At 49.3% G+C, this 17272-nt stretch overlaps 1 protein-coding gene across 1 annotated transcript in view; it reads left to right on the forward strand.

Moving 5' to 3' along the window:
• Window positions 1-17272, forward strand: part of LOC309381920 (DNA-directed RNA polymerase II subunit RPB1-like) — a 37798-nt gene that overhangs the window by 10476 nt on the left and 10050 nt on the right. The window contains exons 7-19 of the mRNA XM_081933249.1: window positions 176-396; window positions 491-623; window positions 1717-1841; window positions 4330-4540; window positions 5675-5884; window positions 7012-7180; window positions 8850-8944; window positions 10117-10320; window positions 11251-11473; window positions 12142-12325; window positions 13896-14067; window positions 15517-15622; window positions 16213-16418. Of these exons, the coding sequence (XP_081789375.1) occupies window positions 176-396; window positions 491-623; window positions 1717-1841; window positions 4330-4540; window positions 5675-5884; window positions 7012-7180; window positions 8850-8944; window positions 10117-10320; window positions 11251-11473; window positions 12142-12325; window positions 13896-14067; window positions 15517-15622; window positions 16213-16418 (2259 nt within the window). The remainder of the gene's footprint in view (window positions 1-175; window positions 397-490; window positions 624-1716; window positions 1842-4329; window positions 4541-5674; window positions 5885-7011; window positions 7181-8849; window positions 8945-10116; window positions 10321-11250; window positions 11474-12141; window positions 12326-13895; window positions 14068-15516; window positions 15623-16212; window positions 16419-17272) is intronic.

Genomic DNA, 17272 nt, shown 5'->3' on the forward strand with positions numbered 1-17272 from the left:
GAGGATGTGGGATTTTAGGGGGGGGAAAAACCCTTCTAGGAAGGGACGGTGAAGACAGAGAGAGGGGAGGGTCTAAAATCCCACCCGCTGCCTTGTTGATCCCCCTTCCCCAAAGCCCGGGCTCCTTTTCTGGTTTAACGTCTCGGAGGCCTGATGCCCGCTCTGGCTTTTGCAGGCGATGCAGAAATCCGGCCGGCCCCTCAAGTCCTTGAAGCAGCGTCTGAAAGGGAAGGAAGGCCGTGTGCGAGGGAACCTGATGGGCAAACGGGTGGATTTCTCCGCCCGGACGGTCATCACGCCCGATCCCAACCTCTCCATCGACCAGGTGGGCGTGCCACGCTCCATCGCCGCCAACATGACTTTCGCCGAAATCGTGGCGCCTTTCAACATCGACAGGTGAGAGCCTTGGCAGCCCCCTCCCTGCGACACTCGGCACTTGCTGCTCTGGCGGTCTCTCTGACTCTCTTGCCTCCCCCCCCCCCACCCCCAGGCTGCAGGAGCTGGTGAGCCGAGGGAACAGTCAGTATCCCGGTGCCAAGTACATCATCCGGCACAACGGAGACAGGATTGACCTCCGCTTCCACCCGAAGTCCAGCGACCTTCACCTGCAAATTGGGTACAAGGTCAGTCTGGCTGCAAAGGAGGAGCGTGTGTGGAGGGGGAACTGGTCCCAGTGGGGCAGGAGAGTGGCCCTAACCCCCCAGTGGGCAGCAGGGTGGATTATCTTTCCTGCCAACTCCGGTTGGGCAGCGTGTGAACTGCAGGAAATGCTACACAGATAGCGCTTGACTTACAGCGGTTCATTTAGTGACGGTTCAAAGTTACAGCGGCACTGAAAAAAAGGGGGCTTGTGCCCATTTTTCACATTTACGACCGTTGCGGCAGCCCCGCAATCACGCTCTCGAACTTCAGGCGCTTTGGCAACTGGTTCACACTTATGACCGTTGTCAGGTCCCCTTTTGCGACCGCCTGAGAAGCGAAGGCCGCGGGAGAAGAGAGATTCACAACCGGGTGACTTGACTTATCAATTGCAGTGATTCACTTAGCCACCGTGGCGAGAAAGGTGGTAAAACGGGGCAAAACTCCCTTAACAAATGTCTCACTTAACAACAGGAGCCTTGGCCTCAATTGTCGCAAGTCAAGGACGACCTGTAGATAGTCCTCGACTGACGACCGCAATTGGGATCGGAATTTCTGTTGCTAAGTAAGGCAGGTGCTCAGTGAGCCTTTTTATGAGCTTTTCTAAAGCCCAGGGGGTTAGGCGAATCATTGCAGCGACTCACACGGTCGTTAAGCGAATCCAGCTTTGCCCCGCTGGTTGGAAACTGGCCGGGAAGGTCACAAGTGCGGGTCACGTGCTGGGATGTTGCAATCGTCGTAAAGACACAGTTGCCAAGCAGCCCAATTTTGATCGCGTGACTTGTTGGGATGCTATGGCGGTCCTAAATGTGGGCAGCGGTCGTAAGTGACTTCTTTCAGTGCTAAGTGGTCGTAAGCCAAGGACTATCTGTAGCACACCTTTTTTAAAGGACAAAAAACAAATCATTCTGCAAATCCTGGCAAATGGTTAGCTTGTGTTGTCCTTTTGCTTCCTCGGCGCTAACCAAGCCCAGAATTGAGGTTGATATTTCTGGGGGGGGGGGAAGGTCTCCTTTGCCCTAGACTCACCTGGATTTTCTTCTCTCCGTCCCTGATGACTTCCTTCCCCGCTTCCAGGTGGAGAGACACATGTGCGATGGAGACATTGTCATTTTCAACCGGCAACCCACGCTACACAAAATGTCCATGATGGGCCACCGAGTCCGTATCCTACCCTGGTCCACCTTCCGGCTCAATCTCAGGTTGGCTTCCTCCCTACTGCCCGAGGGGGGGGGGGGAGAAATTGTTTGCATTTATTTAGCTGTTTGTATCCCCCCCCCCCCCTTGATCCTTCTTACAATGACTCAAGCTGGTGAATATAACACACCTTCCTCCTCCTATTTTCCCCACAAGACCCCTGTTAGGTGGGTTGAGAGGGAGAGATTGTTGTGCTCTGCCGGTGGCCTGTGGATCTGGCAGCAGAGTCAGGACAGTGTGGAGGTTGGGGAGGAACATGGGCCAGTCCTGGAGTCGGGGAAGCTCGGATGAGGGCTCTGTGTCAGAGGCAGAGAGGGGGGCCAGGACCATCTGGTAGTGTGCTGCCTCCGGAGTCAGGCATCAGCCAGGCAGAAGAACAGGGGGAGTCTATTCCCAAGTGTGTGCATGCGCAGAGCTGCCAGAAGGCAAGAACAGTTACGACAAAAAGGGTGACTCGGGAGTAAGGCTTGGAGGTGATTGGCCCCTCTTTATAAGACATAAAAGAGGAGCAAACTATTGCAGAAAACAATTTTGTTCGTTTTGGTCGGTTCAAACTCTGAGAAGCTCCGTTTGACTCTGTGCTCCGTTTGGCCTTGCAAAGGTAATTGGCCATTAGGGCTCCGGCAGCGTTTCAAGGGAGAGAAAGGTGGGTGCTTCTCAGTCCTTGCCTGAAAGACTTTGGCAGACTTCTGTAGGACTCTTCCCAGACTGTTTGTGAACCATTACAGGCTATGAATGAACATAATTCACAGCTGTGGAAATAAAAACAGGGTTTTGGGGACTAAGTTTATGATTTATGCTTTCTCAGGAAGCCTAGGTGAGAACATATATATATATGTGTCTGTGTTGTATTTGTGCTGATAAATAAATAAATAAAGATATTTATCAGCACAAATACAACACAAATATAAAAAGGCAACATTAAAAATATGGTTTTCTACCTGCATGTTACTGTTCGATTGTCTCAGTTGGTAGTTCGCCGATTGGAGTATAGTTCCCTGCCGAAAGACCAACACCCCCCCTCCTCCCAGCAAGCCTCTGTCTAGAAACAGGGAGAAAACCCTACTGCCATTTAGCACTGATGACATTACCTAGTCGGGTCTTGAAATGTCTGCAAGGAAATAACCCAGCTCAGAGAGCACCAAAGACTCCACACGCAACCCCGCTTGGGCCGTATGGCTTGTTGCGATTGCATTGACAAGGACGGAGTTGCGTCTTTCGCCCCTGAGTTGCAGAGGGCCACCTTTTCACCCCCGGTCCTCCTAAGTGGTGGAAAATGGCCTTCGGTTGCCCTTTGGACAGCTATCAATACCGGGTTGTTATGCCACTTGGTCTACAGGGTGCACCAGCTGTGTCCATGCAGTTCATCAACAAAGTTCTGCATGAACACCTGTACAAGGGAGTACTCGTCTATTTAGACGATATTCTCATATACACACAGACAATGGAGGGGCACATAAAACTGGTGCGGCAGGTGCTCAAAAAATCAACAAGTTTATAGAGTGAACTCAGCTTATGCTAGAACACACAATGTTCCCAGGGAGGTACACATTAAATTCCTCAGAAAAAGCACAAGAGATGAAATTCTGAGCGCACAAAGGGGGCAAGCCCTGACATACAAAGATAAGGAGATAACCATTCTGAAACAGATCCCCAAGAAAGTAAGAGAAAAAAGAAAAAGCTATTCGCAATTAGCGAATAAATTATACCAGAAGGGGGTGTGGTTTAGATGGTTGATGCCTGAAGGTATGCTAATATTCTGGGAGGAGACAAGAGTTAGAATCAATACACTCATAGAGGCACAGGCCTTTATGGAAAAAAACAAACTACTTCTAGAAAAACCTGATGATCCTCCACCAGATACACAGGACACGGGAGGGGCCGGAGCCCTGTTGGCGGGGGGAGATGGGGCAACATCGAGAAAGCTCAGATCACAAAAATGAGTAAGAAAATCCACCTGACATAAACTGATCGAAATCATTAATTGAATTTATATGCTGACTATATGTTATTATGTTACTACTTAATAATGAAATATGTGCAAATGTATACTATGAGTATGGAGGGGGGGGGCGCACCTACCGCACACTGCAGTTGCCAAAATTTGTAACCTTTCCCCTACCTTTTTCCTTTGCAAAATACTAAAAAAACCAATAAATCTTTGTTATAAAAAAAAAAAAATCAACAAGGGGGCTAGAGATGGACCCCTCTAAGGTAAAGGTGGTCTTAGACTGGCACGTCTAATTCCGTTGCCGCCTGGAACCACGCTGTTAGCCTGGGTGGTAACCCTCTGCACACACAGTCCTGCCACAAAGTCCTGTTAAGGCCGGCCCCCCGTGCGTCATGCCGGAGCTAACACCTACAGGTCCTCCGAAGCCGGGTTGAGCCCAGCTTAGCTCTCCTTCCGTGGCCTCAGCTTGCAAAGGGCCCAAAAACTGTGGCTGCCCCTCCCCCTGTGTCCTGACACGGATTTGGTGTCTTTCGATCCGTCAGTGTGACCACCCCGTACAACGCCGACTTCGACGGCGACGAAATGAACCTTCACCTTCCCCAATCGTTGGAGACCCGGGCGGAGATCCAAGAACTGGCCATGGTGCCCCGTATGATCGTCACGCCCCAGTCCAACAGGCCCGTCATGGGTATCGTGCAGGACACGCTGACGGCCGTCCGCAAGTTCACCAAGAGGGACGTCTTCCTGGAGAGGGTGAGAGCCTCCATCCATTTCTTGAGCCAAAAGGGCTCTGGAACCCGAGGTCACCTTTCTTCTTCTTGATCGCAGCTAGTCCTCGACTTACCACCACAACTGAGCCCCAAGTCTCTGTGGCTCAGCGAGATGGTTGTTAATTTTGCCCCATTTTTACGACCTTTCTCACCGCAGTTGTTAAGCGAATCAGGGCAGTTAAATTTAGTCACATGCTCGTTATGCGAATCCGGCTTGCCCAGTCAGACGGTCGCAAAAGGGGGGAATCACATCGCCCTGGGACGCTGCTTCCGTCATAAATAGGAGTCCGTCTGAATTTGGATCAGGTGACCACGGGGATGTTGCAATGGTCGTAAGTGAAAAACAGTCGTAAGTCACTTTTTTCAGTGCTGTCGTAACTTTGAGCAGTCACTGAATGAACTGATGTAAGTCGAGGACTACCTGTAGTTGCCTATAGAGATTCTCAGTCATCCGGGTGATGTTTGTCCCAAAGGTGCTTTTTTTTCAACTGGAGTTTCTGGGACGTTTTGCTTCTCATCCAAGAAGCTTCATCAGCTCTCACTGAATGGCGAAGGATGGAAGGATTTCTACTCCTTGCAGGCAGATGGTCATTTGCAATTCTTTTAGAGGGTCCTTGAGGCCACTTGGAGGTTTCTCTGTGTCCTCAGAGTGGTGTAAATGGAGGTGGAGCCTCCTTGGAACTGTTGAAAGGACCGTGTTGTAAACTGGAGATTGGCGATAAGATGATGGGGAAACAAAACAGCCACTTCACAAACGCCTGGCACAACACCGGAGAACAAACGCAACAGGACGAGAGTCAGCCGTCCGCCTGCGTTTAAAAGACACGTGGCAGTCTTTTGAAGAGGGCAAAATCCACAATTGGGACAGAGGGGAACCGCTGGTTTGAAAGAGGGGCCCAAGAGGCCATCTAGACCCCAGTTGAACAGCCCTCTCTCAACTGAGGGGGAGGGACACCACCTCATCTATCTCCGGTCTACAACACAGTCCTTTCAGCAGTTCCAAGAAGGCTCCACACCCGTTTGCCCCTCTCTGCCGTAGAGTTAGCGTAGAAGGCGGGAGGATGCGGAATGTGACCTCTTGTCTCCTCTTTCCTCCCTCCCCCTCCCCACCCCCCAGGGGGAAGTGATGAACCTGCTGATGTTCCTCTCCACCTGGGATGGCAAAGTGCCCCAGCCGGCCATCTTGAAGCCTCGCCCGCTCTGGACCGGGAAGCAAATCTTCTCCCTCATCATCCCGGGACACATCAACTGTGTCCGGACCCACAGCACCCATCCGGACGACGAAGACAGCGGCCCCTACAAGCACATCTCTCCAGGAGACACCAAGGTACCCCCCCCCCCCAAGTTGCTTCCTGCTGGGAAGGAAGGGAGTGTGTGTGTTGTGTGTGTGTACGTCTCTCTGGAGATTTGCTTCCCCAGGGGTAAAGCAAATCTGGAAAAAGACTCGAAGCCTGGGCCCTTATCTAACAAAACGAAATTCAACGTAGAAAAAAAAGTCAGGTCTTACACTTAGGCAAGAAAAACCCAAAGGACACACATAGACTGGGTGAAACCTGGCTTAATAGCGGTCACTGTGAGAGGGATCTCGGAGTCTTTGTGGACAACCAGCTAAATAGGAGCCAGCCGTGTGCAGTGGCAGCCAAACAAGCCAATGCAATCCTCAGTTGCATTAACAGAGAGATACAATCAAGATCAAGGAAGGTACTAATACCACTGTAAAGCCTTAGTAAGAGCACAGCTAGAATCCTGTATCCAGTTTTGGTCACCACACTATAAAAAAGAGGTGGAGACTCTAGAAAGTGTGCAGAGAAGAGCAACCAGGATGATGAGGGGGCGGGAGGCTCAAACATACGACCGACAGTTGCAGGAATCAGGCATGGCTGGTCTAGTGAAGAGAAGGACCAGGGGAGACAGAATAGCAATCTTCCAGTATTTGAGGGGCTGCCCCAGAGAGGAGGAGGGGGTCAAGCTATTCTCCAAAGCACCTGAAGGCCAGGGAAGGAAGAATGGATGGAAACTGACCAAGGAGAGGTTCAACCTGGAAATGAGGAGGAATTTTCTGACAGTGAGAGCAATCCACCCATGGAACGGAAGTTGCCTTCGGGAGTTGTGGGAGCTTCATCCCTGGAGGCTTTCAAGAAGAGACCAAACTGCCATCTGTCAGAAATGGTGTAGGGCCTCCTGCTTGGGCGGGGGGTTGGACTAGATGACTTCCAAGGTCCCTCCCAACTCTGTTCATCTGTAAGATCTACAGAGCACCCAACCTGTTAATAGAAGCGTTTGGGCCCCACCAGTGATGAAGGGAGGAGGGCTGGAAGGGATAGTCTTCGGGGTCGGCCCCCTGGGGACATACCCTTCAACCCAGGCTTAGCTTGGGTGGTGGAGTTTCATCCTTCAGCCTCCGGATCAAGGGCGAGACTAGACTGGCTCCGCATTCCTCCTTCCAACGTGCAGGTGATTGTGGAGAACGGAGAGCTGATCATGGGCATCCTGTGCAAGAAGTCCCTGGGCACCTCAGCCGGCTCCCTGGTCCACATCTCCTACCTGGAGATGGGCCACGACGTCACCCGCTTGTTCTACAGCAACATCCAGACCGTCATCAACAACTGGCTGCTGATCGAAGGTGAGGCTGGCAGGGGCCGCAGGGATTTTGCCCTCATCCCCTCCCAAGCATTGGGGAAGCCTTCGGGAAAAGTAGGTGGGGGTGGGGTCTGGTGTTTGGTTCCTCAGAAAAGAGGGCTGCTTTTGGGGTGGGGGGGGGGTCAGCAAAGCCACGGGGAGGCATCAGCAGGTGTCTTCATATCACATGGGATATTTTGCTGAAAATCCAAAAGCATTTTATCTATCTTTCCATCCTCTAATTAAATACCTATTTGCTATCTGTCCATCTACCTACTGGTCTGTCTGTCTTTATCCATCTGCTGTCTGTCTCTTTCTACCTACCTACCTGTCTGTCTATATCTATATTTCAATCTCTTTCAATTTGTATGTATCCATCTATCATCTAATTCAATGTCTACCTATCTACTACCTGCCTACTATCTGTCTGACTACCTGTCTATTCTACTCTGTCTGTCTGTCTATCTATCTATCTATCTATCTATCTATCTATCTATCTATCTATCTTATCATCTATCTTATCTATCTTATCATCTATCTATAATCTATCTAACATATCTATCTAACATATCTATCTACCTACCTACCTACCTACCTACCTACCTACCTACCTACCTACCTATCTATCTATCTATCTACCATATCTATCTATCTACCTTATCTATCTATCTATCTATCTATCTATCTATCTATCTACCATATCTATCTATCTATCTACCTTATCTATCTATCTATCTATCTATCTATCTATCTATCTATCTCATCTATCTATCTATCTATCTATCTATCTCATCTATCTATCTATCTATCTATCTATCTATCTATCTTATCATCTATCTTATCTATCTATCTTATCATCTATCTTATCTATCTTATCATCTATCTATAATCTATCTAACATATCTATCTAACATATCTATCTATCTACCTACCTACCTACCTACCTACCTACCTACCTACCTACCTACCTATCTATCTATCTATCTATCTATCTATCTATCTATCTATCTATCTATCTACCATATCTATCTATCTACCTTATCTATCTATCTATCTATCTATCTATCTATCTATCTATCTATCTATCTATCTATCTATCTACCATATCTATCTATCTACCCTATCTATCTATCTATCTATCTATCTATCTATCTATCTATCATCTATCTATCTATCATCTATCTATCTATCTATCTATCTATCTATCTATCTATCTATCTATCTATCTATCTATCTATCTATCTACCATATCTATCTATCTACCCTATCTATCTATCTATCTATCTATCTATCTATCATCTATCTATCTATCATCTATCTATCTATCTATCTATCTATCTTTCGTCTGCCTTATCTATTTAAGCATGCATCAACATGGAAACTAAATTTAAAATAGAGGCAAGAATAGTTACAATTTTAACACTCAGATTTAATTGGAAGGGGGGGATCTTTGGGGGCGCTAACCAGCCCTCCACAGCTGCGTGCTGCTCTGTGAGGCCCCAAGCAAGACAGCCGAGCCGTGCTTTTGAAAGGCCAGGCGAGTGTGAGCAAGGAAAGCTCTTGGTTTTTTTAGGGCTATGTGGCTTTTGCAAAGAGCACTTGGGGGAGGAGAATGCCCGGTTGTGGTGGTTGTCATTTTTCCCGGCCTTCCAATCGCTCTTCTTCTTTCTCAGGGCACACCATCGGTATCGGGGACTCCATCGCTGATGCCAAGACCTACCAGGACATCCAGAACACCATCAAGAAAGCCAAACAGGATGTGATAGAGGTAGGGGGCAAGCCGCAAAGACCCCCAAAGCTAGGATGCTGATAAGGCCGTGGGTTGGATGCCAGGAGCTGGGGCTGGGTCACCCACAAAGGGAAAGACCTGTGGGGTCCTGGGTGGTCTCTGACCTTGGTTGTTTTCTTGCAAGCATTTCACGACCCAACTAGATAACTTCGTCAGGGCTAGAAGGGAGGGAGGTTTGCAGAGTGGAGGAGGAGGACTGTTGAGTCCTTGGCACTCTCTGAGCGGGGTTGCTTTTTTGCAGACATTTCGTGACCTAACTAGGGAACATCAGTGCTGGTTAACCCCATTCCCTTCTAGCACTGATGATGCTGCCTAGTTGGGTCATAAAACGTCTGCAAGAAAACAGCCCAGCTCAGAGACCACCAGGGGACCCCTCAGTTAAGTCCTGAGCTTACAAATATTCTCTTCTTTTGGTACTTGGTCCTTGAGTCTGGAGGGAGCTGGCCCAGTTTCCACAAACTTAATCTTGCCTTGGGAAAAGTTTCCAAGTTGGTTTAAAAGTGGGATAAATTTTCCTGACAAATTAAAATCAAAATAGTGTGGGAAATCTTCCGTAGAGAGCTGAAAAATATGCAGGGAAGCCGGTACAGGGAAATGGTGGAAATCTGATGAGGAAAAATCTCCCTCTGATGGGTGTGGAGAGAGGGAGGAAAGAATAGAGATGATAAGGGGGAAGGGAGGAGGGAGAGAGGGGAAGTGGGAGGGAGGAAGGTGATAGATGGAAAGGAGAAGGAAGGAAGGAAAGAAGGAATAGAAATGGGAAGAGGGAGGAAGGGAAGGAGGGAGAGAGGGAAGGTAGGAGGAAGGCGGTAGATGGAAAGGAGAAGGAAGGAAAGAGGGAAGGTGGAAGGGAAGGTGGGAGGGAGGAAGGCGATAGATGGAAATGGGAAGGGAAGGAGGGAGAGAGGGAGTGGAATGTGGGACAGAGGAAGGGAGTGGATGGAAAGGAGAAGGAAGGGAAGGAATAGAAATGGGAAGGGAAGGAGGGAGGGAGAGAAGGTGGAAGGAAGGAAGGAGAGAGAGGGAGAGTGGGAATGTGGGAGGAAGGAAGGAGATAGATGGAAAGGAGAAGGGAGGGAGGGAGCGGTCAGTCATGAGAAGCCAGTCCTGGGGCCTGCCTTGAACCCTTGCCCGTCTCTTCCATTCTCCAGGTCATCGAGAAAGCCCACAACAACGAGCTGGAGCCCACCCCTGGCAACACCCTGCGCCAGACCTTTGAGAACCAGGTCAACCGCATCCTGAACGACGCCCGAGACAAGACCGGCTCCTCGGCCCAGAAGTCCCTCTCGGAGTACAACAACTTCAAGTCCATGGTGGTCTCGGGGGCCAAAGGCTCCAAGATCAACATCTCCCAGGTAGGAGGACCCTCCTCCCACAACTCCGGATCTGACTTAGCCGGTAGAACATCGGCCTTTTCCCTGTGCAGGCAATTGGTTTGCAGAGGCAGTATGGTCTAGGGGTTAAGTGGGAGACAGCGAGATCTAGTTCCATCTTAGGCAGAAGCCTGGATAGGTGTGACTTTGGGTCACTCACTAGGAGACTGGGAGTTCTAGTTCCGCTTTAGCCGTGAAAGCTGGCTAGGTGACTTTTGATCAATCACTAGGAGGCTGGGAGTTCTAGTCCTACCTTAGACATGAAAGCTGGCTGGGGGACTTTGGGCCAGTCCCTGTCTCAGTCCAATCCATAAATAAGGATGAACATATCCAATGCTCCCCACAACAACCATCCACCTCACAGGGTTGTTGTTGTGGGGAAAATAGGAAGAAGGAACACCGGATATGTTCACCCTTATTTATAAATAACTAGCCGATAACTCGGCGTTGCCCGCGTATTTATTTATAGGGGGGAAAATGTCCTATTCTAATGTTGGATTTTCCCCCCCTTACCAGAGGGAGCCCCCTTGTGGAAGTACTGTGAAGCCGTTACCATGGCAACTCTGCTGCGTTGTACAGTAGAAGCCATTTTACGGAAGTACAGTAGAAGCCGTTTTAAGGCACAACAGGCTGTATCTTAACAGAACACACACCCTGAGGGGTTTTAGGGGCGTCTTACCCCCACAGTATTTGTTTCCAGAGAGGACGTCATCTGCGTACCAAGTTTAGTTGAAATTGTTTGAGGCCTTCCAGAGTTATGCGTGTCACACGGAGACACACATTTTTATAGAGAGAGAGAGATAAAGATGATGATGATGATGGCAGGATAGAAAAAGAAAACTCAAGACTTGGGGAGGCGTGATTTCCCCAGAAGCCTGGGCTAACTACTCCTTTCTCTTCCCGCCCCCCCAGGTCATCGCCGTGGTGGGGCAGCAGAACGTGGAAGGGAAGCGCATCCCCTTCGGCTTCAAGCATCGCACCCTGCCCCACTTCATCAAAGACGACTACGGGCCGGAGAGCAGGGGCTTCGTGGAGAATTCGTACTTGGCCGGCCTGACCCCCACCGAGTTCTTCTTTCACGCCATGGGAGGCCGAGAAGGGCTGATCGACACAGCCGTCAAAACAGCCGAAACGGGTGAGTTGTAGATGAGGGTTGACTTGCTTTCAGGGAGAAAAGCTCAGAGACGTTCTCCGGCCATCTGGGCCAGGTCACAAAGTGTGGCAAGGAGACAAAATCCCTCTACTCTTAACCGTATTTTTCGGAATATAAGACCCACCGGAGTATAAGAGGCACATTTGTTTGGGGGGAGGGAAATAAGGGGAGGGGGAATTCTGCCTACCAGGTATTCATCTGGCTAGCGTCCTTAGTCTGGTCAGCTTCCGTACATACCATATTTTTCGGAGTATAAGACGCACCCCTTCCCCTCAAAAAAGAGGCTGAAAATCTGGGTGCGTCTTATACACTGAATACAGAAGAGGAGGGGGTCCACCCATTCTCCGAAGGTCCAGAAGGCAGGACCAGAAGCAACGGATGGAAATTGCAACCAAGGAGAGTAGCAATCTGGAATTAAGGAGGAATGTACTGATAGTTGGAACAATTAACCAGTGGAACAGCTGGCCACCAGAAGTGGTGGGTGTTCCATCACTGGAGGCTTTTAAGAAGGGACTTGGACAGGCATTTGACTGAAAACGATACAGGGTTTCCTGCTCGAACGGGGTGGGGGGTTTGGGGTGGACTAGAAGACCTCTAGAGCTCCCTTCCCTCCCTCTCATTCTGTTACTCTGATCTCCACTGCTTGCCAGGTTACATCCAGCGTCGGCTCATCAAGTCCATGGAGTCGGTCATGGTGAAGTACGACGCCACCGTCCGGAACTCCATCAACCAGGTGGTGCAGCTGCGTTACGGCGAAGATGGGCTGGCCGGAGAGAGCGTGGAGTTCCAGAACCTGGCCACCCTCAAGCCTTCCAACAAGGCTTTTGAGAAGAAGTGAGTCCTCTGGAGCCGAGACGCCAGGACTTCGGTCTCTTACCTGCTGGGGTCTTCTGAGTTTCTTTGCAAGGGGCATTCATTTTCTTTTTGGAGAAATAGCCGTAGCCCTTAAGACTTATATACCGCTTCACAGGGCTTTCCCAGCCCTCTCTAAGCGGTTTACAGAGTCTTGGCCCCCCCAACAATCTGGGTCTTCATTTTACCCACCTCGGAAGGACAGACGGCTGAGTGAACCTTCAGCTGGTCAGGATCGAACTGCTGTCAGTTGGCAGAGTTAGCCTGCAATACTGCATTGCAGTAACCGCTGCGCCACCACGGCTTCCTCCCTTCTTCCCTTCCTCCCTCCCTTCCTTCCTTCCTTCCTTCCTTCCTTCCTTCCTTCCCTCTCTCCATCCCAAGAAATAGCCCTTAGTCTTATGTACCACTTCACAATGCTTTCCATCCCTCTCTAAGCGGTTTGCAGAGTCGGCCTCTTGCCCCCAAACAATCTGGGTTCTCGTTTTACTGACCTCAGAAGGAAGGACAGAAGGCTGACTCAACCTCGAGCTGGTCAGGATCGAACTCCTGGCAGTGGGCAGAATTGGCCTGCAATGCTACATTCTAACCACTGTGTCACTACGGCTTCCTTCCTTCCTTTCTTCCCTCCCTCCTTCCTTCTCATTTTCCTCCCTCCCTCCCTTCCATTCTTCCTTCTTGCCTTTTTCTCTTCCCTCCCTCCCTCCCTCCCTCCCTTCTCATTTTCCTCCCTCCCTCCCTGGGTCCTCATTTTACCCACCTCGGAAGGACGGAAGGCTGAGTCAACCTGGCGGGATTTGAAAGCTGCTCAAGATTCATTTCTATAAATAATTCAAGGGGGCGAACAGATCCAACTATCCTTTCTCCTCTTATTTTCCCCCCAACAACAACCCTGTGAGGAGGGGTGGGCTGAGAGAGGGGGATTGGCATGAAGTCTTCCCCCCCCCCCTGACCAGTTTTCATGCCTAAGGCAGGACTAGAACTCGCCATCTCCTGGCAATTGGCCCAAAGTCACCCAGTCAACTTCCCCACAGGACCAAACCAGCCGAGGAGGGCCGGACACGAAAGATGAGCTCTGGGGTATCTCTTTGGCGGTCCTCCTGCTGGGATGAAGTGGACGAGAAGCGCCCTGCGTTCTTGGGGGGGGGGGAGGGGGAGGCGTGTGGGTCCAGATGGGGAAACTGGCTTCCTCCAGACCCCTGGGGCTTGCCAAAGAGGATGTGCCTGGTGGTGTCCTTGGCAATTTTAAGATAAATGTGGGATTGAGCTCCCCCAGAATTCCCCCCAGCCAGCCTGAAGGAACGTGGCTAGACTTCTTTGGTCCCCTTTTCTGATTGGGTAATTCTTTTAATAGACGGTGGGCTATGTGGCCGACGTAACATACCTTGGTTTGAGCAAACGGCTGGCTCTGGGAATCCTGGGAGTTGAAGTCCCACAAGCTCTGCTCAGTTTGGAGACCCTGCTTTAGAAGAGTTGAAGGAGGCACGTCCCCCCCTGTCCGTCCGTCCACCCCAATATCTATCCTTCTCCTTTTGGCTTCCCTCTTTTCCAGGTTCAAGTTTGACTACGCCAACGAGCGGGCTCTGCGCCGCACCCTGCAAGAGGAGATGGTGAAGGACATCCTCAGCAACGCCCACATCCAGAACGAGCTGGAGAGGGAGTTTGAGAAGATGAAGGAGGACCGGGAGGTGTTGAGGGTCATCTTCCCCACGGGAGACAGCAAGGTGAGGCTGGGCCCTCACCCACCTGCCTCAGCTTCCCTCCTGTGGCACGTGCATCCCCACACCAGGAACCATGGCTCCGTGTCGTCACATTGCCCGAGGGACGAGTCCATCCTCTGTGCCATTTCAGCCTTCCGTTTGGAAGCGTCACAGAAGGAGGAACCCCGTTTAGCGCCAAATTGTTAGAAATGTGATTATGAATCAGGCACGTACTACCCTACGTGGTGGCCGTGCCAAAAAAACAATATTGGCGGAAAATTCAAAGGTGGCTGATAGAGATAATCGAAAAGGAAATAGAATTCAAACCAGTACTATTTCTTTTGGGAATCATAAACATAACAAGGGGATAATCTACTTAATGATACATATTATCACGGCAGCAAGAATGGTCTTTGCCCATAACTGGAAAAACAGGGAAATTCCACAAGAAAAGGAAGCAATTAGGAAAATTCCCGTTTTGTGCTGAAATGGATAAATTGACGTGGGAATCGAAGAGCAAAGACAAGTCAGAATATTATAAGATCTGGGATAAATTTTATCGACGGTTGGAACCAAAAAAAGGAAAGACTCAAAATAGGCAATGACTTAAGAGTCATAGAATGGAGATTAGAATTAGGTATGAAATCGTAACAGTGAAAATGTATAAGACAAGAGCAAAGCAACATGGAGAGAACTACGAGATCCTTATATTTGTAAATACCGAATAGACCAATGGTAAATAAGCATAGTGGTTATAATATTTAACTTTATATTCTACTATGTACTGTGTGGCAAAGGCATTGCCAGGACGGTTACACTGTGTCCAATGTTTTAATGTGTGTTTAATAAAACCTTTTTAAAAAAGGAGGAACCTGTGGACATTACCTTGGTCCACAGGACGCTAGGAACAGGTGTTATCAGAATAAGAGAATTGGAAGGGACCTTGGAGGTTTTCTAGTCCAGCCCGCTGCTCAAGCAGGAGACTATATCAGTTCAGACCAGTTGCTGGCCAGTCTCTTCTTGAAAGCCTCCAGTAATGGAGCTTCTGGAGGCAACTTCTGTTCCATGGGTGAATTGTTCTCCCTGTCAGAAAATTCCTCCTTATTTCCAGGTTGAATCTCTCCTTGGTCAGTTTCCATCCATTCTTCCTTCTCTGGCCTTCAGGGGCTTTGGAGAATAGCTTGACCCCCTAACTCCTCTCTGGGGCAGCCCCTGAGATATTGGAAGACTGCTATCATGTCTCCCCTAGTCCTTCTTTCTATTAAACTAGACATACCCAGTTCCTGCAACCGTTCTTCCTATGTTTTAGTCTCCAGTCCCCTAATCCTCTTTGTTGCTCTTCTCTGCACTCTTTCCAGAGTCTCCGCATCTTTTCTACATCGTGGTGACCAAAACTGAATGCTGTATTCCACGTGTAGCCTTATACCAAGGGATTGTAAAGCGACGTTAACATGCATTTCCCTCCTGTCACAGGTCGTCCTCCCCTGCAACCTGCTGCGCATGATCTGGAACGCCCAGAAAATTTTCCACATCAACACGCGCCTCCCCTCTGACCTGCACCCCATCAAGGTGGTGGACGGTGAGTTGGGGTGGGGAACCAACGCTGGCTTTTTAAAAAAAATGTTTATTATCGCTTTATTATTGTTAAATTCTTTTTTTTTTAATTTTCTTTACATTGTGTTTTTATTGTCTGGAAGTTGGCTAGAGTCACTGTGAGCGAGGTCCTCGTCTTACGACCTCAATTGAGGCCATAATTTCTGTTGTGAAGCGAAGCATTTGTTAAGTGAGTTTTGCTCCCTTTTACGACCTTTCCTGCCACCGGCGTTAAGAGAATCGCAATGCCATTGCTAAGCGAATTGGGCTCTTCCCCCCGCCGACTTTGCTGGTCAGAAGGTTTCCAGGGACGCTGCGACCGTCATAAATATGAGTCAGTGGCCAAGTGCCCGAATTTTGATCATGTGAGACACACACACACACACACACACACACACACACACACACACACACAGAGTGATGCTGTGACGGTCGTTAGTGTTGAAAAACAGTCCTAACTCACTTTTTCCCAGTGTTGTTATAACTTTTAAACAGTTGTAAGTCGACCGTATACATTTTTTAAAATAATTCCTTTTTAAAAATCGGTGCCTTTTTTTCTTCTTCCTTCCCTCCCAGGCGTGAAGGAGCTGAGCAAGAAACTGGTGATTGTGAATGGGGACGACCCCCTAAGCAAGCAGGCCCAGGAAAACGCCACCCTGCTCTTCAACATCCACCTGCGCTCCACCCTCTGCAGCCGTCGCATGATCGAGGAATTCCGGCTGAGCGGGGAAGCCTTTGACTGGCTGCTGGGAGAAATTGAATCCAAGTTCAACCAGGCCATTGTGAGTTACTGACGCACAGAGAGACAGACAGACAGACAGACACACACACACACACACACACACACACACACACACACACACACACACACAAAGGAAACTCACCGGTCCAACAAAAAAAAGGCAGTGAAACCGAGCTATTTCACTTCCTGGGATCTACTTTTAAGTTCTGCTTTGAAACTTCTATAAACTTCCCCCTTTTTTGCACCGTTCTCGTTTCCAATTTGAGCAGCTGTGGAAACAGCGGGGGAGGAAAGGGGGGGCAGAGTCTCTCCCTTGGGTGGGTGGGGGGATTTCAGCCTAGCCAAGGAATGGTCCCACTGGGACACTAAACACGGCCCAGAATTCCTTGCTGCTGCTGCAGGTTTTTTTTCCGGATGGGAAATAAACAATTCTTTTGAGTGCTTGAGGGTGGAAAATGTTGCCCCGGCTTTTCGACAGGGGTCAGAAGATGGCCAGAATCTTCTTGGTACAAGGCCGAGATTCCTAATTTTCTCTTGGCTTTTGCTCCCTTTCCTGCAACTGAATCCACAAGAGCTTGGGAAGCTATTTTTAGGAGCTCAGTTTTCCTCAAGATGGCCTGACGTTGGCTTTAAATCGATCAGAATAGAGCTGGAAGGGACCCTGGAGGTCTTCTAGTCCAACCCCCTGCTCAGGCAGGAGACCCTCTACCATTTCAGTCAAGGGGTTGCCCAGTCTCTTAAAAACCTCCTTATTCTTTATGGGCCAAGTGTGATTGGACACACAAGGAACTTGTCTTCGGTGCATTAAGCTTTGTACATTAAAAAAATACATTCATCAAGTATCATCACACTTAGTGATAGTCATAGGATCCTAAAAAAGCAATTAAATCATGC

This window comes from Natrix helvetica (genome assembly GCF_964273705.1).
Source record: "Natrix helvetica genome assembly, chromosome: Z".
NCBI lineage: Eukaryota > Metazoa > Chordata > Lepidosauria > Squamata > Natricidae > Natrix > Natrix helvetica.